We start from the raw sequence: 24,925 nt of genomic DNA on the forward strand, positions 1-24,925 counted from the left end.
AGACATACAATCCAAATTGGCAAAATCATCCTAATCTCTCTTGGAGGCAGAACCATTCCCCCACAAATATAGGTGGATAACAAGTGCATCAACAAAGTCAATTTCATCCACCTACTCAAGCATTTCCTCCCATTCCTCAATCAACTCCTCAGTTTATGGCACCACCAAGACAACGATCATCTTTGGAGGAGTCTCTCAAAACTTTCATGCAATCAACTAGCCAAGCCATTCAAGAGATAAAAGGTTCCACCCATTTGAATACTCAAGCTATTTCAAAGTTGGAAAATCAAGTTGGCCAGTTAGCAACCCAAGTTGGGGAGAGGGAAAAAGGAAAATTTCCTAGTCAACCTATACCTAACCCAAAGGGGCAGTATGCAATTAATGGTTCTTCTAGGTCTACTCATGCACATGAATCTGTTCAGTCTATTACTACCCTTAGGTCTGGTAAGCAAGTTGATAATCAAGTGAAAATGCCAGAAGTGGAGGATGATGAAAATATTGTGTTAAAGGAAAACAGAACTCATAGTTCACAGGATAGAAAAGAAGGGCAACTCAACCTCAATTCTAATTCAGGATCTTAGTTCTCCCCTTGATAGGAGGTTTGTTCCTAAAGCTCCATTTCTTCAAAGTTTAATCAGTCCTCAGAAAAGTGCACAATTTGGAGATATTTTAGAGGTTTTTAAGCAAGTGCAAATTAATATTCCATTTCTTGATGCAATTCAGCAAGTTCCTACTTATGCTAAGTTTCTAAAAGATCTTGTGACAATGAAGAGAAAGACAAATGTTCCTAAAAAGACATTTTCGACAGAGAAAGTCAGTTCAATCATTCAGAATAAATATCTAGTGAAATGTAAGGACCCTGGATCTCCTACAATTTCATGCAAGATTGGGGATCATCTCATTGAGCAAGCTTTGCTAGATTTGGGGGCAAGTGTGAACCTTATGCCATATTCAGTTTATTTACAGCTAGGTTTGGGGGAGCTAAATCCCACAACCATGACACTTCAATTAGCTGATAGGTCTATGAAAATCCCTAGAGGTATTGTTGAGGATGTGCTAATTAATGTGGATGCATTCTACTTTCCTGTTGATTTTGTTGTGTTAGACACTGAGCTTGCTCTGAAAGCCAGTACACAAATCCATGTCATTTTCGGTCGCCCTTTCTTAGCCACATCCAATGCTTTGATCAGTTGTCGGAATGGTGTGATGAAGATTTCTTTTGGAAATATGACTGTTGAGCTTAATATCTTTGACATAAGTAAGCAAGTACTAGAAAATGGGGATATATGTGAGGTTAGCATGATTGAGAGCCTAGTCCATGATACTTTCATACAATCAAGTTGTGAGGATCCCCTAGAAGCTTGTTTAACCCTTTTTGGTTGCAATTTGGATATTGAAAAATCAATTGAGGAGGTCAATGCATTGTTGGATTCTGTTTCTCTCTTAAGTACTGATAGCTGGCAACCAAAAGTGGTCCCTCTTCCACTTCCTTTATCCCCACTCCTATCTATTGTAGAACCACCAAAGTTGGATGACTTTTGGGAGCACCAATTGGTAAGTATACTTCAAGAGCATAAGGAAGCTATAGGTCGGAAAATTGCTACTATTAAGGGTATTAGTCCTTCTATGGTTATGCAAAGAATTCACTTGGAAGAGATTGCTAAAGCCTTCCAATATGTTTTTGACCTAGGTAAGCTACAATCTCATTGGACTAGTCCATTCATAATATGCATTATTTATCTCCATGGTGTTGTTGAGGTTTGGATGGTCCTGTTTATCAAGATAGATCTCCAGTTGTGTTAAATCTTTTTGCAAAAAAAAAAAAAAAAAAATCTTTTTCTTGTTTATTTTTTGCTTTTAGATCAATATTTGTATTTATTTTCTTGTTTAGTTTTATTTGCTTTTGTTCTAGCTGATATTTGACAGAAATTAAAATTTATAACAATCAGCTTGATCAAGGTACGTCTCCTCCTTCTCCTTACCTTACTTGGTTCTCATGTTGCATATTACTATTTTGCTCTCTTTTCATTCAAGACATATATTTGAGAGTATCATTTTTAACATTGAGGACAATGTTTGGTTTAGGTTTGGGGGGGATGTATATAGATTTCTATCTTTTTGTTTTGTTTTGTTTAGTTGTGTTAAAAAAATAAAAAAATAAAAAATAAATAAATCTTTTGCCTAGCTTGAGGTTTATGTTTTGAATTTGTTATACTACTCTTGCTTAAAGAATTTCATTGCTTTCATGCTCAATTCATTGCACATGCACATAGCCACTCAAACACAACTTGTTGTTGAAGGATAAAAATGATTAGAAACTCTTGATGATAACAATGTGAAGACTGTAACCCCTGTGAGTTTTAAGCCAATCATTATTTTTGGAGGGTTATTTATTGCTTCCAATCTTAAAGTTCATTTGGAAGTGCGTAACATATTTCCCTTGCTGTAGTCTCATTGTTCTTTCTTTTGTCCAAGAGAGAAAGAAAAAAAAATAATAATAAAAAAAGCTGATTTTATGCCACACTTGAATCTTTTGAAGTCATTGATGTTGAATAAACTATACTAGTCTTTGAGAGATGAAATTAGGCCATTTTTGTCTACTTTGAGCCATATATGTGTTTTTCTTTTTCTTTCTTGATACATTATCGCTAGTCACCCCGTTGAGCCTTTTAATTAGCCTTTCTTTCCTAAAACCCTTATTTATAGTGTTTCAAGATGAAATTTGATCAGTTTGTTTCAATGTGGTGGTTTGTGCAAGAATTCAAAGAAAAAAAAGGAAAAAAAAAAAAAGAAAAAAGAAAAAGAAGGAAAGTGTCAAAAAGAAGAAAATAAAAAGGGTTCTCATCAAATTTTGAGAAGTGAAATGTAAAGAAGGAGTACTGCTCTGAAGAAGAAGAGTTGAAAAAAAAAATGTTGAATGGAAATTCCAAAAAGAGTTGACATTCCAACTAATCTTGAAAATACTTCTTATATTTACCTTCACCCATTTTTATTTCATTCCCTTTCCTTTTACCCTACATTACGTCCTAATAAAGTCCTTATTTGATCTTGAAGATGGTATAGTTCAGATATTGATATGACTAAGAAGAAAAAGGTGTGGTATAAATATTTTTGGCATCCTTTCATGAGACTACTTGTTCTTTCTTAATTAAGCGTTTTTCATGCAATTTATATGTGAGGTATTTGATTTTGTTTACATTATTCCGCTCACATATATTGTTGAGAGTGTTACACCCCATTTCAGAGTGATTTCATTTGTTGAGTGATAACACTAGAAAGATTTGAGTTAAAGCATACTTTCAAATAGAGATTCGAGTCAAGTTTATTCTAAAACTAAGAGTATGTTTGGGTTGGCTACCACTTTTCACTCACATTGAGTTTTGATGGCATGAGAAATTTCTTTAGCATTTGTAGTGTTTTTGAACTTGAACTAATCCTCTTTGCAAAAGGCAATTGAAAAAAAAAAAAAAATTGATTTTCGTTGTTTTGTTTATTTTTTAGTATTCATTCTCAGAATTTTGTGGGTATATTCCCTGCAAACCCTCACGAGATTACAACTCGTCCACTAGTGTAAGCTAGGGGTTTAAAGGCTTGTTGCATATGCTAAATGCAATCGAAAATTCCAGCGAAAATGGATTAGTTAGGATTTCCTTTTTCTTTGTTTTGTTTTACTCTTTATCTGTTTTGCTCAAGGACTAGGTAATGAATCCTACTAAACCATTCTACTCCAGTCCACTCAACTGAGGCATATTCCTTACAACATGCAACGTGTGCAACAAGGGAAGTATCCCATGAACTGGTGCTTGCACCTATAGGATATCGATCATGATAGGCCACAAACTAAATGACCCATTGTGATAGAAATTAATTAATTAATTAGCCAAGTTATTAATTAATCAATTTATCATGCAAACGCGTGATAGCACAAACAAATCACCAATAAACTAATAATGCAACGGAAAATAAATAATACGGTGATTTGTTTACGAATGGGGAAAACCTAACGGTAAAAACCCCACCGGGTGATTTTCAGGTCATCACTTCCGAAACTGCACTATTATCACAACAAGCGGTTACAAGTAAAGAAATCCCAAGTATCTTATCAACTTACAGTTGAATCCTTACCCCAATACCCAATTGGATTTGTTTTGTAGTGACAGTTCCCTTTTCAGATGCACGACTCTCAAGTACGTGACTAACCAATTGCGTGGATCCCAGTACGCGACTTCAATCACCAACTAAGAAGGTTGTTAGTTGCAAAGTTTTTCAATTCATCCACACGATGAAGATCAAGAAGATGCTTGGTCACAAAACCCTACGGTGCACATACACAGCAACTTCTTCAAGAGAAAGAGATGAACTAGGGCAAGAACTTCGTCTCCGGTCACAATTTGCTTGAACAGAGTTTGCTCAAAGCTTGTGCAACTTGTGAACTATTTGACGGCCCTTAAAAAAATCCTTTTATATGTCTAGGGTTAGGAGAAAAGAAAGCCCAAAGACACATTCATGGATCCCAAGAAAATCATATTTGAATTCTGAAAATCTTAAACCTCAACAGATATGAGGTGTCGAGCAGCTGTCGAGCACACCGAACTTTGAATAGCTTTCTTAAGCTCGATAGATGAAGCTGTCGAGCTTTAAAGAATTTGCATTATCAACTTGATTTCTTGAATAGACTTGAAGGCTTCAATACTTGATCTTGAAACATAGTTTCTTGAAGTATTTAAACACATCCTAAATCTACCCAAATACAAGTAAAGTTTGTTTTGTCAAAGGATAAACCAATTACATAACATCATGACATATGTTCTTAACATGTGAAACACATATGTCCTAACAGATCAAGTTGGTTGGAATCGAGTTTTAATGCAAAGACCAATCAACCGACCTACCGTTATCGAGTTTTGGAGTGTAGAGACCCATTGTTGACTGTTACTGACATTGAGTTGGCTTGAACGATTTGGACAAGTGGGTAGGTTCCATGGTTTGCTTAGATACCTCTAGAAGATAGTGTTGATACCTTATTTTTTCCGGCTCTAATTTTCAATAAAATTTTTAGCCTAAAAATGAAGAATTTCATGGTTTTAATAGTGAGACCCCATTTTTTGTTGTTTTTCATCGAATTTATGTGGTTGAATAAATACATTTGAGTTTTGATTGGAATCTAACTATTGGATTGGATTAATTCTGGTGTTTTTTTTTTTTTTTTTTTTTTTTTTTTTTTTTTTTTTTTTTATACAAGATAGAATTTCTATTCTAGCCTAATCTAAGTGTATATGTGTGTAAAACTTCCTCCTGGAGACTTGAACCCTGACCCTTGCCCCTCACACCCACAAATACTTCTATTTGTGGAGTGACCATCGCACCAAGAGCGTGCGGTGGTGGTGCTATGTTTAAAACCATGAAATTCCTTTTAGATCAGGAAAAAAATGAGGAAAAAAAAAAATCTTGTTGATTAAAATTGGTGACATGTCATTAATTATAGTTCAATTTATTGAATTAATTACAAGTAAACAACCTTGGAATGGCCTAAACAAGGTATCATTGGAAAGGTCTTATGATGAATTTCATTTTGGGGAGCTTAATTTGCTAAAATTTTGTTTAATAAAAGCAAATTTATCAAAAACTCAAAAAAAAAAAAAAAAAAACTATTTTACTATTATTATTTATTCCAACCTTGTTTTAACCCCTTTTTCAAAAGCTCTAAGCTCACTCAGTTTGAAAGATAGAGATAAAAAGCAATGATCTTTGGGAAGTAGGCACTATAAGCTTTCCAACAACACTTCATTTGATCAAAATGGAGATCGGAAAGTTCAAAAAGGTTTAGGGGGAAAATAGGCCAAAGTTAAGGAAAACCGATAAGATTGCATTTTTGGAACTAATTTTGCATGCTGATTCTTAATTTTTCATGAATCTTGGACCAAAAAAACATATGATTTCTTGAACTAGGAGTGTTCCTTAACATCCTAGAACAAACGGCTCAATAAAAGGACGTCCAGATTAAGAGATATTAAGTCGGGAAGAATAGCCAAAATCATGGAGGTTAATGTGTGCAGCCAAATTTGGAGGCTAATAACTTTATGCTTGGAACTCCAAATGACTTGAGGCCAGAACTGGTAGAAAGTATGCTGCGATATCTTTCCGTGGACACCAAGATCATCCAAATTGGAGTTCGATAAGGCCTTCAAATTAGTATGCAAAATTAGTACCCGAGGATGATCAAAATTGGATCCAAAACTGGTTTAACATTTTAATTTGTCCACATGCACAGCTTTAAGCTGTGCTTGTGGTCCGAAGCTTTTATTTTAAAAGCCCAGCTTCCCCCTTTTTTCTAAACACACCAAAATTTTCCATCTCCCCAACTCTGCTCCCAGAACCCTCTATAACAGCTCCCAAGCCCTTAGAAAAATTCCTTTCATCCTCCATTATTGGCCTAGTCCAATTTCTAATAGGGTATACTTACTAAACCTCTATTTAATCTTGTCTTCTTTGTCTTTATATTGCTAGAATAAGGGGGTTTTCCATGTTCAAGAGCTTGAAGCTTCCATCTTCTATGCTCTTAGATATAGAACCTCATGCTATGTTTGCTTGATATTTTTGTGTTTACTATTAGTTTCTTCTTAGTTAATGTTGTTTAGCATGTTATATTTTATGTTTATGCTATGTTAGCTCTTCTATGCTTAAACACCATTTTCCACCATGGATGAAGCTTGAAACTTTATGAAAAAATTATGTTTTGAACTTAAAGCTTCTATTTTTCTTATTAAAAATTTAATTTAAAACTCTTTTTTTCAATCAAAAGCTTCTAGTTTTATGTTTCATTTAGAGTCTTACGTATCAAAGAGAAATTTTTTATGGTTAGAAGCTTTGAATTTCATTAAAGTTTAACCTTTTTTCCATTAAAGATTCCCCCTTATATAAAAGTTTCAATCTTTTGCTCTTGAATAAATGGAAATGGTGTTATAGCATAGAAAGTTTACATTTTTTATTTCTTTCCTAATGTGTATATTCTTCCATGCCCATGAAAGGTTGCCCCTTGGGTATGTTCTTGCTTTATGTGTATGAAAGGTTGCAACTTCAAGCTAAATCTTGGGTTTTTAATGTTATAATCCATGTTTTCACATTAAAGTTTGAACCTTGGCATCATGGACAAAGCCAAGACTTAGAGTTTTTTTTTTTTGGTGGGGGGGGGGGGGGGGGACGGGACGTATAAAAAGAAGCATTATGAAACTCCAAATAAAAATCAATTTTCCTTTAAAAAAATAAAAAAAATAAAAGCATCCATTTAGCATTAACAAACCATCAACAAAGACAAAGATATAAATTTTTTTTTAATACATTATAATACAATTATTTATGAAAATGAAACTTGACGTGTGACTCCTGTTGTTGTTGTTGTTTTTTTTCTTTTTCTTTTTCTTTTTTTTCATTCTTTTTTTCATTTTGTTTATGTTTGTGTCTTTGATGTGTGCATTTGCTACTAGGTAAGAACAAAATTATTTTGTTAAAATCTTTTAAGGGGTCAGGTTGTTTGTTTTGGGTAAAATTAATTGATTGGGCTTAGTTATTTTTAACTTTACTATTTGTTATTTTTGTTGTTGGGCTAATATTTTTGGGCTTGTTAATTTTGTTCCAGATTTTAGATCTATAACTTTTTTATGGTCTTTAAAAGGATCAATTACATTGTTAAGATAAACTAAATGTTATTTTATTGAATCAAATTATTAAAGTTAGTACATAAATATATACTAGTATTTAAAAAATAAATAAAAAATTGGGGCACCATTGCCCCCCAAGCCCAAGAACAACTCCGTCCATGCTTGGCATCAGAGTTTACATTTTTGCATATGGATTTATATTTTTTTGCATCTAATATGTTATTCTTTGACTCTCTATATTTCACAGTTTTTTTCCTAACTTGTGAGACGGTAAGTTGTGATTGGTACTATAAATAATGATAATAATGGTTTCATATGAAAGTGACATTATATTAATCATAAACTTCCATATTAACAAGTTATATTAAAAGTTGTAAAATTATCTTACACATCAACAAGCTATCATAGAAGTAGTTGTGAGAGTCAACCAACCATGCTGGGGCCTAACTTGTACCACAATTTATTTTATATAGAAATGGAGAAACTGCCTATAATGGGTGATCCCAAGACAAAAGCCCTTGAAAGGAGATGATGGCTAATATCAAAATCTTAACAATCTCATACAAACCTTCAAGTAGATCTGACCTCGACCGAGGTCCTATTGGTCCTCAGTACTAAGCATGCAATAATGGACAGCCGAAATTCCCTCTTGACTATATATATTTCTCTCTAGACTCTCTGAACTCCTTTTCCTTTAGTGTGTTCCCTTATTTATACTAGTGTATACAGTGGGCTTGAGATGATGGGAGCTCTGCTCTGTCAGATAGCATTCCTTTCAAACTCAAAACCAAGAGAGGAGGATAAAGGAGGAGGAAATTATGGAGCAAGAACACCACTTCTTGATATATGGAGAAAGAAAGAATCAAAGATTGTGTGTGTGTGTGTGTGTGTGTGTGTGTTTGTGGAGAGAATTGTAGAGAAAAGAGAGAGAAAACTACAGAAATACCCCAAAATTCATTCGTAATGAAATCTGGAGGGGGGATTATTTTATATTATTTTTGGGGGGAAATTAAGCTAGGCGTACACTTATTAGGGTGTGCCAATTCTCTGTTTGCATGCCTTTTCGGCTTCCAACTTTGGACACCTATTTGAGGGCTTTCCCAAACTTAGATTGACTTGGTTTTGGTAGCATTAGAAAGAAACGGATGTCTAGTTTCCAGATCACATAAGTTTTTGAAAATTAGACTACAAACCAAAAGGCTGTGGGCCCCAGAAGCAGACTAACTCGCTGAACACTATTTTCATGATATTTCAACTATTTTAACTCTAATTTCAACCCGTAAGCAGTGTTTTAAAAGGGAATTCAATGTTATTTGCAATGACATTAGATTTATCCTAATCAAATGGTCGAATTAAAATTCATCGCTCAGTCGCCACTAAAAAGTCAGCCCAAGACAAATTTGACAAAATCTCTAATAACCTTGAAGCTGATATAATGAAGTTTTGACATTTGGTCAACTCTTGGTTGACCAGGAGAATTTTGGTCGTTTTGACCAAAAATGGCATTTTGAGTGCACTAATGCCCAAACATAATAAACCATGATAATCTAGATGTTCCCACATTCCCCTAGTGAGAAGATTATATTTTTAATAATAATTTTCAGGGTCTAGTATGCAAATCGAGGGCAGTTTAATACGGTAACAACAACACACATCATGAGCATAATACTTTGGTGCACTCCGGTGTGCCATGAACCAAACATATTAGTGTATGCCTTAGACACAGGCGCAAAACCATATTAGTGTGCCATGACTCACCTAACACGAAACTCTGCTAGATTTCCACCATAGAAATAGGGCAAATATCTACTATATTTTCACTGCGAATGTTTGGTGTGGCTCACATTGTGCTTGCCATGATGCACCTGATCTAAAATGTTGTTGGATTTCTCTCATGAAAATAAGCTGAAATGCACGAATTTTCTTCATAGAAATTTGGTAGATATTCTAAGTGTGCTAGCAATACATTGATGAAGTTCACACACCTTTTTGAATTAAGCCTCAAAGCCCAAAACCTTTAAGCCTTGAAAACTACAACTTGATTTTATCTGCCAATGACTGAAATTTAAAAATTTATCAAAACTATCCCTTGACAATTGTTGTGGGGTGCATAACACCTTCCTCATGAGTAACCAGACTTTCCTATTCATGAATCAAGATTTTTAAATCATCCTTCTAGATTATGAAAAACAACTTTTTCTTAACCTAGGTTAGGTAATAAAATCAAAATAGACATAAGTGGTGATATCGTATTTTGTTCAGCTCTAAATTTTGATAGAAGTTAAGCCCTAAATTAAAGGATGTCATGGTTTTAATGGTTAAGCCCTTTTTATTGTTGATTTTTATCAATTTTTATGCAGTTGACCAAATTTGATTGAGCTTAAATTATCATCTAACCATGTGATTAGATTAATTTTTGTGTTATATTTAAAACCACAAAATTCCGTGTAATTTCATTGGTTATGGGCAAAAATTGTATTCGGTTTGAAGGATTCATCACCGATTGGATAAAATTACTCATGTTACATTTTAATTGCGGAAAAAGTACATAATTTTTTATGGAACACGTGCTAAATATACCATTTGGATCCTTATTTGAGCATCAAATTGATTAAAGAATTTAATTGATTTTCATAAATTACGTGTCTTGTTTTTATTCGGGTCCATTTACTTTGTCGTATTTGGTTCATCTATTTTTATCAAGTCATACATGTGGTTTATTTAAAAAATCAAGTTAATTTATTTTAATTAATGGGCATATCAAAATTTTATGCGAACTTAATTGTTGATTTAAAGTCTATACAGCACTTTAAGTGAACTATAGTCTAAGTTCGATTTTTTTGCACCGATGAATTAAGGTATATATATATAGATATATATAGGGTTCAGTTAATGTATGCACTTAGAGCATACATTAACAATCCATTTTAGAAATTTTTGTATTGGAAATTGAAAAAAGCTATCAAAAAGTTTGACAGCTTCTTCAATTCCCGATAAAAATTTTTCTAAAATGTTCTACTAATATATATATTCAAAAGAAGGATCAGCAACCAAGAGGCCCAAATCCCTAGTCATGGGAATCCCACCAATCTCATTCCCTAGGCTTCTTGTTAGGACATATGTGAATTATGTTAAGAACATATATCATTTAGAATTGGCTAATCCTTTGATAACACGCACTTTACTTGTAATTGGGTAGATCTAGGATGTGTTTAATACTTCAAAGAACAAGAGTTCAAGTCCAAGTATTGAAGCCATGCAAATCTGTTCAAGAAACAAGTGAAGAAGTGCTAATTTTTAAAGCTTGACAGGTAGCTCGACAGATGTTTCTATCGAGATTTAAAACGTGAAGCTCAACAAATAAGCTCGACAGCTGTATCTATTAAGAATTACGAAAATCAGTTTTTCAGATCTGATTTCACACATATCCATGTGTATGTGTTTAGGTTTTCTCTTCTCATAACCCTAGACATATATAAGGATTATTTTAAGGACGGTCATGTGGTTTTTGCACTTGTTGTTGCAAGCATATTGTGACTGGAGACATATGCCCTAGTTCATCTTTCTATTATTTGTACGCCGTAGGATTTTGTAACCAAGGAGCTTTTTGATCTTCATCGTGTGGATGAACTGAAGAACTTTGTAGCCAACATCTATCTCAAGTTGGTGTATTAGTCACGTACTTGGATCTGTGCATCGATTGGTTAGTCACATACTAGAAGCCGTGCATTGAAAAGGAGAGATTGTCACTACATTACAAGTCCAATTGTGTATTAGGGTAAGGGTTCAACTCTAGGTTGGTATAACGTACTGAGATTCCTTTACCTGTAACCACTTGTTTTGATAATAGTGGATTCTCGAGAGTGGTGATCTTAAATTCGCCCGGTAGGGTTTTTGCCTTGGAGGTTTTCCCCATTCGTAAACAAATCACCGTGTTAAATTTATTTTTTGCTGCATTTAGTTATTTGGTAATTTGTTTGTGCTACCACACGTATTGCATGTTAATTGACTTAATTAATTAATTTGGCTAATTAATTGGTTAATTCACCATAAGGGGCCAATACATTCTTGGTCTATCACTTCTGAGTCCTGATCAACCTCTTAGGTTTTCATCATACCAACTCCTATCTCATCCGAAAGCAACTACCTAAAAATCTAGACCCCCATACAACTTCTACTTCCAGCCCCTTCAAAGCACCAAAAATCAACCATTTTGCCCTCCCAAAATCAAAGCCTTTCCTCCTTTTTTACCTACCCAGCAAGTGCTCCCTTAAACACTCATCAACAAAGAGCCAACTGCCTTTACCTTAATCCTGACCCAAAGGCTCCCTCTTTTTTACCATCAAGCCAAAATAGGCCAATCCTTTTTGTCATTCACTCAACACTAACAGTAATAACAACATGAAACTGCCATTACTCTAACCAAACAGAAAACCTCAAGAATAAAGCCAGTGATGGCTCCAAGATTTTTTTTCCAAGGTGGTCCTTAAGAAGTATAAATTACACAATTTAATAAAAAGAGAAATTCATATATTGACACCAAAAACAACCAAAAAACACGTAAATTCATATCTAAACGAAGATTTTCTAAGTTAAAGTTAAAACAAATTCGCTTAGAAGATGAAGATGTATCTTGCACGGGAATTGAATCTTGCACAGGAGTTGAATCTTGGATACGTGGTTTCCTTATCAAATATTTTTCCATAATAACTATCAGAAGAGTAAACAATAAACTATAAGTTCATCTGAAATATTAATAAAATTATTAATTATTTTTGTTTAGTTATTTCATTATTTTTTTTTACTAACCGCTATTAATCTAGCACACACCCCACTATTTAGTTTGCTTTGAACAATGTAAAGACTAAAAATACACTGCATCATCCACCAGGCTCAACCCACTGCCTAGCATAGTTTATTTTTTATTTATTTTTTTTGTCTTTTATAATGTCTTGCTCTGGGTGTTGCTTTTAAGTGGACCAGGACCACTATCCCAATCCAATGCCATGGCCCCACCCCCACTTAAGAGACAATAGCCAATCAACAGTCAACACAAATACACAATTACATATTTACATAGACACACTTACACAAAAGATGAAAAGCCAATTTAGCCAAAAGAGAACTAGAGGAGAGCCTAAGTCTAAGTCAAAGTAGAGAAAAAGAGAGATTATAAAAGACAAAAAAATAGTCAGTAAGTCTAAGTCTAAGTCAATACATTGCATTATCAAAAAATAGTCACAAGTTAGACTATGAGATAGAGAAAAAGAGAGAGAAAATGCCGCTTTCAGTTAGAGGCTCAAAGCAGAGATGAGATAGAGAAAAAGAGGGAGAATTGAAATACCTTGATGTTGCCAGAGGTTCTCATTTCCCAATCTTGTCGTTGCCGTCGTCAATCTCACAATCTTCGATTTGGGCAAGGGAATCTCCAATCTTGCTTTCGACTGCTCTGGGTGTTGCTGTTGTAGTGTTGCTAAGTCGCTTCTGCTGAGGACCTGAGGTTCTTATATCCCTTTAGGTTAGGTATTTTTTTGGTTTAAAATTTGATTGGGTATTTAGTTAATTAGTTTATAGAAATTTAATTATTATTATTATTTTTTGTTGATTTAAAAATTTGCTTGAGTAATGAGTGAGGTCCAAATTGATCTTGGGATTTTTTTCCCTGAGCTCTTTTTGGTCTTGCTATTATTATAATTTTTTTCTTTTTCTTTTTTTTTTCAGATTTTAGTTCAATAATTTTTTTTGGGCTTTTTCTTTTTTCTTGAAAGGCCCAATATATTGTTAAGTGGGCTAAATTATGGACCAAAGTATAATTTTATTGGGCATAAAAAAACTGAGGGTGGTCAAAATTTTTTTTTAAGGATAGACAAATATAAAATTTTAAATTATTATATATAAATTTTATTTTTCCAGGTCAGGGTGATCCTATGACCACCTTGGCCTCAACGTGTTGTCACCGTTGAATAAAGCGTAAGAACAAAAAAAATCCCTCCTTTCCCACAAACCCGAAACCACTAGCAACTCTCCACAACAGTCAGACCAACTTCTCAAAGAAACCCAAAAACAGAACCAAAAAATACATAAAGCTCCAACCTTTTTTTCACATGTACGAAAACAAACAACAAACAACAACAGTTATCAAACAATAGTATCATACACTCAACGACAAGGAAAAGAAAGAGAGTAAGACAGAGTAGAACCCAAATATCTGAAATACCCTTCTTTCTTACTTTGTTCCAACTCTTTCTTCTTTCTTTTTCCCTTTAGCTCAAAGTCTAACCCAAAATTTGCTCATTTTTCAGCTATCAACAGAGCACGGAGTAAATAGAGTAGAGAGTAGAAAATTGGAGCAAAGGGTCCAAACAAAATGGGTAATATCTATATTTCCTACTCAAATGCTAGATAAATTTTTCCTATGCAATGTTTCTCTCTACATGTTCACACAAACATACAACACACATTGTCATGGCAAAACCTGCAAACACATGTTCACCTAAACACATTGTCAAGCACATTTTTTAAACATAAAAGCTCATATTTTTCAGTTAGTTTCATTCATATAATGCCTATGCTTGAACACAAGACACACATCACAAAGATACATTTCAATCTCCCACAAACATACAACACAGAAGCTCCCTTCTTTCTTTCTTTTTTTCCTTTTTTCTTACACAAACTCATTTTCAAACACGCATACAAACATCCACAGTCAAACCCAAATTCCTAAAATCGTAGACCATGATAGAAACACATATCCATATCAAACGCAACCACAAAAAAAATAGCAGCAACAAAATCCAAACAATCAACCCCAAGCCTCGAGCAAAAATCTTTTCTTTCTTAAACCCCGCAAAATCTAAATCAAAATCCCTTAGGGATGTGTACAAAACCAAAAAACCGAAAACAAGGGGCCAAAAATGCCCATAATCATGTCCAAAATTTTGGTTTGGTTTCAATGCGGTTAAGTTTTGGTTTCCCGTTTCTTGAAACCGAAAATTTCAATTTCAATTTCAATGGCAAGTCTGCATGCACCAAACTGGCCAAAAACCAAACCAAAAAAACTATATAATTTACACTAGCCTCTGAGCACGTGCTCACGCACGTGCCCATAAGCTCTTCTATTTTTTAGGTAAATTTTATTTGCATTTATTATAGTTTAGGATTACTACATTTTTCAATCACAAAAATTCCTAGGGGTGTGATGAGTATTATGCATTTGTGGGTGAAATAATTTTTTCATCATACCCTTAGGTTTTTTTTATGATTGAAAAAAGTAGTAATCTCAAATTATAATGAATGCAAATTATTAAAATTTACCCAAAAAATAGAAAAGCCTCTAAGCACGCGTGTGAGCATGTGTTTAGAGGCTAGTCAATTTTGAATAGGAATAGATGTAACAAACAAGTGAGACTGCTGACAAAAATTCTATTTCAATTAGAAATGGAAATGATAGTTCTTGTATATGTAGGGAAGAGTTTTTTTTTTTTTTTTTTTTTTTTTTTTTTTTTTAATTTATAAACTACTAAGAAGAGTTTGTGTTTGTGAGAAGTTCAGCGATTGAGAAGTTTTTGTTTGTAGTGGGTGGAGTGTTATTTCAATGTAGGGAGTGTTTTTGTTTGTACTGGGAGTGTTTTTTTTGTTATTTCAATAGGAACTTGGGTAGATAATTGATAGAGAGTGTGTTTTTTTTAATTAGGTTTTTTTTTTTAATTAAATTTTTAAATTTGTTGTGATCCACAAATTTCTACAGTTTTTATACTTTGAATTTGAAACAAAATAATGGGTGGCCAAGGTAGTTTTTTTTTTTTTTTTTGAAAAATAAAAAAGAAAATGAGATAGTATTTCAACACAGAAGTAGAAGTAGTGTTTCAATGTGGGTAGAAATTTATTTAGAAGAGAATTTACTATTTTAACCTAATTTGATTGATTTAAATTAATTAAATTAGGGGTATTTTCGACGGTAAAAAAAGTAATAACTAACTTTTCAAATTCTCTTAATATACACAAATATATACAGATTATATATAATATAAATTTATATTGGGCCTTGCAAAATATGTTGGGCCTCCGGCCTTGCAAATATATTGGGCAATTTGGATCTTGGCTTGGCCTTGCAAAAATTACTCAAAACTCATTAGATTAACTGACTAAAATTACCACCGCATACCCTTGGTGTGATGGTTGCACTACAAGTATAAGTACTTGTGGGGTGTGGGGGGCAAGGGCCAGGATTCAAGTCTCTAGGAGAGAGTTTTATGTACATATATATTTAGATTAGGTTAGAGTAGAATCTCTATCTTGTATAAAAAAAATAAAAAAATAAAAAAATAACTAAAATTAAACTAATTCAATATCTAATTAAACTTAAATTAATTAAGTTTTTTTATGGGTTAAATTAATTAAGTTAAACTAATTGATTAAGTCAAATAAAAAAGAAAAAAATAGAAACCCTACCCTACCTACCCCACATTTAACTCTCACACTCACACACAGCCTCCATCAATCCCTCTCACACACCGGCCTCCACAATCCACAGTACGAATCTTGCCTCTGCCACTATCCTCCACAAGCCAACTTCTTTGTTTCTCATTGTATGATTTTTTTTTCTCTCTCTTCTTTTTTTTCCCTCCATCTCTGATAAAGGAAATCTATCAACTTCATTCAACAATAGCCTCACTCTCTTAGTCTCTCTCTTTCTCTATTGCTTTGTTTTTTTATTTATTTATTTATTTTTTTTTTTATATGTGATTAAAGTTAGGGTTTTGAAAATCTCAATAACCCTCTTTTTTTTTTTTTTTTTTTTTTTTTTTTTGTATTTTGGGTTTTGTTTAGTACAAAATCAAAGCTATTTTTATGAGATTATAGCTAGTAGTCTAGTAGTAACAATGTAAGATGTTAATTTTTTTCAATTTTTATATACGAATAAAGTTAGAGTTTTGAAAATGTCGATAACCCATGTGCTTGGTTGCTTGTGTTGGTTGCTTTCTTTATTAAAAATTAAGTCATGTGCTTGTTGCTTCTTGTGATGTTAGTTTATATTTTATAGAATACTTTTCTTGCTTTTAAGTTAGCTGCTTTATTTATTTATTTATTGTTGGTGTATTTGTTTATTGTTGCTAACATGCTGTGAATCTATGATGTTGACTTGTTATTTTCTTATTGAATTTAGAGTTTTGTAAAAATCAATAACCCCATGAGCTTAATTGTGATGTTGGTGTATTTGTTTATTATTGCTTTGATGTCGAGTTGTTATTCTCTTATTGATGTATCTATTGTTGTTGTGTACTAGAGTCCTTTTTCATTTTTTTTTCTTTTGTTGCTGACTTATTGTGTTATTGTTGCCATAATATTTTTTCATTGTTGACTAGACTCATTTTTTAGTTTTTTTTTTTTTTTTTTTTGACTTATTGTGTTTATTGTTGTTTTATTTAATATTGTAGATGAATGATATGAGAAAAATCCCAAAGGGCCAAGAAAATGAAGGGGGCCAAGGGACAACCAATGTGAAGGAAGAAAAAGGCAAACCCCCACTCTCACCAATAGTAGGTAATGCTGAAAAAAAGAAAAAAGATCTATTGTTTGGGTTCATTTCACTAGGATTGAAGGGGGGAATTCTAAGAAACCTAGGATAGCTTGTAACTATTGTGGCACAACTTATGCTTGTATACTAAGTTGAATGTCACTACAGCCATGAAAACTCACACAGATTCACAATGTAAGAAATATCCTTTAGGGAGGTGGCAAATAACCAATCAACCCTAGCATTTAGACCTAAAGAAGTAGAAAGTAGTGGGGCACTTAAGCCTCGTGTATAATTTTGAGGCATGCAAGAAAGCATTGGCGGATATGATTATTCTAGATGGGATGTCTTTTAGGTTTGTAGAGGGTCTTTGTTTCAAAAGGTTTATGTATGTTGCCCAACCAAGGTTCCATTCAATCCCTTGCCACACAACAATGGCAAAAGCTTGCTTTAGGGTGTTTTTGGATGAGAAATAATAGTTGAAAGAAGCCCTTAAAGAGTAGTAGGTTTGCCTTACCATGGATACATGGAAATCTGTTCAAAATTTGAACTACATGCGTCTCAATGCCCATTTTAGAGACAGTGATTGGAAAATACAGAAGAGGATTCATAGCTTTCGTTTAGTGGAAAATATAAGGGTGAGAAACTGGGGAAGGCGGTTGAGATGTGTTTACTTGATTGGGGTATAGAAAAGATTCTAACCATTGTGGTTGATAATGTTGCCTCTAATAGAGGGCTCATTTATTTTATTCAAAAAAAGACTAAACATAGGAAGGCAACAATTTAATTTAAGAGCATAAATTCTTGCATTTGAGGTGTACTGCTCATATCTTAAACTTAATTGTTCATGAGGGGTTAACAAAAATGGATGAGACAATAGTGAAGGTGAGGAAATCTGTGTGACATGTGAGATCATCTCCGTAAAGACTAAGTGCATTTAAGTTATGTGCGGAGAGGGAGAAAAATGCCTCTAAAGGTCAATTGTGTTTGGATGTGCCCTATTGAAATATTAAATTTTCAACAACAAAAAAATGTCCAAGCAAGATTTATCAAGGAATATAAATTTTGGACAAGTTCATAGAACCCAAAAAAATGCCCTCCAAAATTAACAAAATTAATTAAAAATTTTTTGTAAAAAAAGCATAATATAAGGATGATATTAAAAAAAAGGAAAAAATAATATTAAACAAAGGAGGTGGGGTTGTTTATGGCAACCTAAACTTACTTCCACAATGTCACATCTTTGTTTTAAAAAAAAGGGATAAGATGAAAGTGGGACGTGTGGCTAAGTAACTTCTTGCCACACACACCACTCAAATGCTTTCAAAAGCAAAAAGAAGTTGATAATCAACTACAATTTACGCAAATTGTCGTGAAAGATGCTAGTATAGTACTGCACTTTCTTTGCAATTTTGGACCATGAATTGATCAGTTAAGAGGAAAAAAAAAAGGCGGGGGTGGGGGAACGGCTTCTCAATTCCTCTATAAATTAAAGAGGCTTTAGCAAATTTTTTTTTATATATAAAAAATAAATAAAAAATAAAAAGAAAAAAAAAAAGAAAAAGAAAGAGGAGAGGCACACACAAAAGAAGAAAAGACACAGAGAGAAAAAGAAGAAGAAGAGAGACACAAATAGAGATATAGAGCAACAAGCAGAGGAGGAACACACAACATTAGGTTGAGATTTTATCAGTCCATTTCTTCTCTAAATCTCTACCTCTCCATCTTCTTCAAATCTAAATTTTTGTTTGGTAAAACAAATAGGGTTGGGTTTCATGCGGAGTTCCTAACTCCATACATGAAGTTTGAGATACGAGTCCCTAACTTGTAAATCCTATTTGAAAATTACCAAATAAAAATTCTCTCAAATTTTGGATCAACATTTTCTCCATTAGAGTCCTTGACTTTACTGAATTAATAGAGTCCTAGACTCTACCCAATTAATGGAGTCCTTGACTCTACCATAATTTAATGGAGTCCTTAAATCTACCAAATTAATGGAGTCCTTGACTCGACCAAACTAATGGAGTCCTTGACTCCATCATGTTTTAATGGAGTCCTTAACTCTACCAAATTAACGAAGTCCTTGACTCTAGCACATCAATTGAGTCCTTAATTCTACCCAATTAATGGAGCTCTTGGCTCCCAAAATTATTTTAAATAAAGTGGGGATTTTAATTCCTTCAAATTCTAACATGACTAATTTTTTGGGGATTCCTAATTTCTTAATCAAGATTGGAGTTAATAATTTACAAAATAAAATTACCATAAAAATTTATTTGAGGAAATTTTCCAATTCCCAATTCCTTAAACATGTTCATAAAAAATAAAATTGCTTCAAAGGAGTTTTCTTTCCCTTAATTAAATTTGGGAACCTCAATCAAAATATCATTAAAATTCCTACAAAAAAGCAAATGAAAGAAAGGGGAAATTGGTTGGACATTCAACTTCTCAAAGAGAGAATCCTTGATTCAATTTCCATAAAAACATGGTCCTTGACTTATCCTTTAGATTAAAACCAATTATCTCACCCAAAAGAAAAATTAAGTCGATGCTTAATTAAATACAAAGTTTTTGACTTAAATGTCCATCATTTAAATTGGGCAAAATCAATTTGAGGATTTTAAATCTAAAACCTCAAATTAAGAACTACGAATTGGCTTGATCCCTGTCAAGGGTACGTAGGCAAATTAAATAAATTATTAGGTGTAGCCACAAATAAATAAAAACACATATCCCCTTAAACATGGAAATAAATAAACTTATGTACAAAGACGATGTGGTTGGAATCAAAGGGTCTTCCCTTGAAATAAGGGATTATAATTAAGAGATACATTATCTTCAATGGGCACTACTCACATTAATAAAACTCATACGCCAAAAGGCCTATGGATGAAATTATGTTTGATGAATTTGACTAATTTGAAAATTCTTGATAAATATAATTTGACAATGTTTGTTAAACATAATTTAACAATTCTTGTTAAACATCATTTGACAACATTTATTAAACATAATTTGACAATGTTTTTTTAAATATAATTAGACAGAATTTGTTAAACATAATTTGGCAATGTTTGTTAAACATAATCTAACAATTATTGTTAAACATGGGTTGACAATTTTCTTCAACATGCCCACAAGGTGAAACTGCACCTGTTTGATGTTGGAGAGTGTCAAGAAGTATCAAAAGGCTTTTGAGAGATTGGAGGAAGAAGATCTAAATTATTTTAGGACAATTAGAAAGAAAGCAAAGGAAGAAGGAAATGATGTGCGTGAGATTGCTTGGGGATTGGATGATGTGGATTAGGAAATGATTAGGATCTTTGGGAAATTTCTTAAAATTTTCTATGATGCAACCTTGCGGTTTTTGGGTTCTAATTATATCACTAGCAATTCCCTTTTTTTTTGCTTCTTTTTTGTTTTTTGTTTTTTTGTTTTTTTTTGTTTTTTTTTTTTTTGGGTGCTCATATCAATTCATAACACAATTTACTTGGAGTATGAAAAAGATTGCTATTTTTTGAGAAAATGACAAAATACATGAAGTCCAAATTTGAGGAAACTTTGATAATATGAATCATTTGTTTTATATTGGTTAGTTCTTGATCCCCAGTACAAGTTGCAGTATCTTGAATATTGTTTTGGTACTTTGTTTGAGGACCAAAAGGCTAATGATATGGAAAATAGAGTAAAAGGTGTATTGTTGAGTTTGTGTTATGCTAATACTTAAAATCAAGTGGGGAGTAGTAGTGCTGCTACTACTACACAACGCAAGGCCAAAAACTAAGTGGATCAATGGAAAGAGATTATTCTAGTGTGGTTGTGGATGTGAAGGCGATGAGGATGATGGGATTTAAGAAGCACTTGAAGGTATTGATTCTTCAGATAACAAATGAAAGGTTAATAAATACTTAGCAAAAAGTTGTGAAGATATCTTGGATGAGAAGTTTGATATTTTGGCTTGGTGGAAGGTTAATTCTCCTCGATATTGTGTGCTTTCAAAAATTGCACAACATGTTCTTGCAATTCTAGCATCCGTTGTAGCCTCAGAATCCGCATTTAGTATAGATGGTTGTGTTCTTGATCCATTTTCTTTGTCTCCAACTATGGTGCAAGCCCTCATTTATGGTCAAAACTGGCTACGTTCTATGTTCTCCACATGATGATGTTGAAGTGTTTGAAAAGCTTGATGGAGGTATGTCTATAAATTTTTTTATTTTAAAAAAATATGAATGTCCATTTCTTTATTTATTAAAAAAAAAAAAAATTGAATGTCTATTTCTTTCTTTATTAAAAAAAAAAAAAAACGAATGTCCTGGATTCTTGGTAGATGTATTGTTTTAATTTACAAGTGACTTTTTCATGTTTTTCAACATTTTTTTTTTTTTTTTTTTTTTTTTTTTTTTTTTTTTTGTAGAATTGTGAGTGATTTTGCATTTTCATTGAAATTGGACATGCCCACACCAACACCGATTGAATTTGATGATTGAGGATTGGTCTTTGCTCTTTGGACTGGTGCTATTGATGACTTTGGAACTGACTTTTTGTTGTTATTTTGCCAAATGATATTGGCTTTTGTTGATTTTTATTTTGACAACATATTGATATGTGGACTTACTTGACATATTGATAGGGGTGTAATTAGTTCGATTCAGTTGGTTTTGTTTGTGTTTGGGCAACCGAAATTGAAAATTTTGGTTAGTGAAATTCTCAGCCGAAACATAGCAAAATGTTCGGAAATCAATCGATTTCGGCATTATTTTAGTTTTGGTTGGTTTTCAGTTTTTGTACTTAGGTTTGGGCCATGGGTTTGGGCTGGTTGGGCCTTGGGTTTTTTTTTCTTTTCTTTTTTTCCATAAAATTTCTGTTTGGACTTTTTTTTTCTTGAAAAAATTGCAGTATTTCAAGCCCATTTATTTTTTCAAAAACCTATTTTGGCCATTTTTGGGCTTTTTGCACATCCTCTTTGTTATTGCGCCTTTTTTAGAAACTTTCTTCGCCCATTTTTAGGCCATTTTACGCATCCATACAATACAATAAAAGCATTTTACATATTACAATTTATACAATGACCAGGAACAACCAAATATCAGGAAACAATAAATTATTCATAACTTTTTTTTATTACAAATTAAATTTTCATAACCTGCTTAAGCTGCTTTTGCTCCAAAAAAATAAAATCTTATATAACCTGCTTATATTTTTCTCATTAAGATACTTGAAAATTAATCTTTTGATTAAAAAAAAAAATCTCACATAACCTGCTTCTATTATTCATTAAAATACAACCACAACAATACATATCCCAAATAAAAAATACTGTACACATACCTATTCCATACATACAAGATTAATGAATAACCAATACATAACCTATACTCATGAAAATACAACCTGTCAACAATACAACATGTCAACAGTATATATCATAGATTCATAAATCCAAAATTTTATACACATCCATTCCTTACAAACAAGATTAATAAACAACATTTACAAAAGATTAAAAGTAACTTGTTCAAGATATTAAGATAGCAAAAAATTTAGAAATTATCTAGAGCAAAAAATTGCTCTAATGCTTAAAATAACTTGTAACTTGTTACTGGTATTGGTACGGGTACCCATCAAACACAAACAAAATTAAAAAAAAAAAAAAAAAAAAAAAAAAAAAAAAAAAAAAAACCTATACAAGAAAAAATTGTGCAAATTTCATTAGTAATATGTCAATATTCACTTATTGTCCATGTGTCAATAGTCAATACCTACATATAGCCAAAGACTCCAAATAAATTGGTCATATGTTAATGTCAACATATACTGTCTATATGTTATATTTGGCCAAAGAGTCAAAATAAATTGGCCATATGTCATTGCCTTTTACCTAATACCATAAGCTATCTATGTATATGCCACTGTGAAAGACTCAAAATAAAAACCTAAATATGTAGGCCATTAACTAAAAAAAAAAGGTTCACATAATTAATCCCTTCATTTCCAAATCCTTAAAACCCCAAAAAGAAAACTAAATCCCCAACCCAAACAAAAATATAACCCAAAATTGACCCAAAGGTGGGAAATTTTGGCCATGGGGAAGTGAGAAAGAGAAAACTCGAGGATGAGAGCCACCGTGTCAATGGTGGCTCAAGTGGTCCTTGGTGGCCGGAGCTAGGTCTAGCCATGGGATTTAGTTTAGAGAAAGACAAGGAGCTTCGGCCATGAGAGGAGATAGAACTTGGGTCCGGATCATAGAAGAACCACCGCTGATGGTGGTGGTCTATGGTGATGACTACCGTGGGGAAGCTCTTAGAGTTTGCCATAGAGAGAGGGATAGAGCCGTTTGAGAGAAGATAATAGAGAGAGAATCCGAGCTCTTACTTTCAGCCACAGTGGTGCTTAGTGTTTGCGAACAATGAGAGGCCGAGCTCTTAAGTTTTGACCATGGAGTTTTAGGTGAGACAAAAGAGAAAGTTTAGGAGATTTGAAAGAGGGCTGGAATTTTATGTAGCCATGCCTTGCAAGTGTTATCTCTTCAAAATTGTAAAAGGGTGGCAAATCAGTATATTTTTAAAAGGTGGACAAAAGCTGCAAAGGATGGTTCTGCAATGAATAATTATATGCATGTAAGACCTCATGACCAAAATGCAGACGTGGGAAGTTGTTACAAAATATTGCTTAAATTGTATTCTAATTTGGCAGCGAGAGTTGCACTGACTAATGAGTCTTTTTGTATTTCTTTGGATGCTCATGAAAGTACTTTGAACAAAGTAGAGGTAAATTTGAAAAATTTATTAATTGAAGAATCTACTATTGGGGGCACCCGTTTCAAATCAAAGGCTTAGCAAGCTAATTACAATGTGTAACCTACTAATTGTGAAGGAAATCAAATTAAAGGAATAAAGCTTAATGGGAGACAAGCATGTGTAGGGGCATCTCGTAGAAGAAAGGGTGCATTAGAGAAAGCTACAAGAAAGAGAAAACGTCAAACTAATGCATCCTTTCATACTCAATAGCCCACACCGGTATGAAATGTGTTCTATGTTTTGTTGCTTTGTGCTTACAATTTGTTAGACAATAGTATGTACTAATTCTCTAAATTATTTATATGATTTTTAACAAAAGTAAAAAGATATATGTGTGTGTGTATAGTGTAAAAAAGTACTAATTTTTCAAACTATTTATATGATTTTTTTTCTTCAATAAATGTTAGTCACCTTATGATGGCGCCTTCAGCTCAAGGAATCAAGCACCTTATGATGGTGCCTTTAGCTTAGGGAATCAAGCACTGCAACATACAATGGTAAACTTTTAACTTTTGATTATGACTTTTTATTTATTTATTGTTATATTACTCTTACACTTTGTAATATCAACTCATAAATGGTTCATTGTATTATTTGTTATTTGTTTCAATCTGAAATGTATCAGGAAGATAGCATGGCAAATTTAAATACACCTGGTTATATTGATATGTTGAACTTGATATAGGTAATTAAATGAAAGTTGATTTATTGATTACTTTTTGCAATGATCTTTATTTGCTTTCATTGTGAAATGTATTAGGAAGATAGCATGAAAAATTTAAGTACACCTAGCTTTACTGATATTTTGAACTTGATAGTTGATACAGGTAATTAGAGGGAAGTTGATTTTATTTTTTATTTTTTGCTTTGATCTTATTGATTTTTGATTTGCTATACATTGATATGTAGGCAAAATTACCCAAAATGGGAGATCAAAGGAATTATGA

General features: G+C 32.9%; 1 protein-coding gene across 1 annotated transcript; it reads left to right on the plus strand.

Moving 5' to 3' along the window:
• Window positions 1–155: 155 nt before the first annotated feature.
• On the plus strand, window positions 156–24,925 carry LOC115957036. Its single transcript, XM_031075279.1, has 5 exons — window positions 156–547; window positions 597–1,690; window positions 23,875–23,948; window positions 24,739–24,805; window positions 24,888–24,925. The coding sequence occupies exons 1-5, from the start codon at window positions 156–158 to the stop codon at window positions 24,923–24,925; spliced, it is 1,665 nt and encodes a 554-aa protein (XP_030931139.1).

This window comes from Quercus lobata, chromosome 8, assembly GCF_001633185.2.
Source record: "Quercus lobata isolate SW786 chromosome 8, ValleyOak3.0 Primary Assembly, whole genome shotgun sequence".
NCBI classification, from domain to species: domain Eukaryota; kingdom Viridiplantae; phylum Streptophyta; class Magnoliopsida; order Fagales; family Fagaceae; genus Quercus; species Quercus lobata.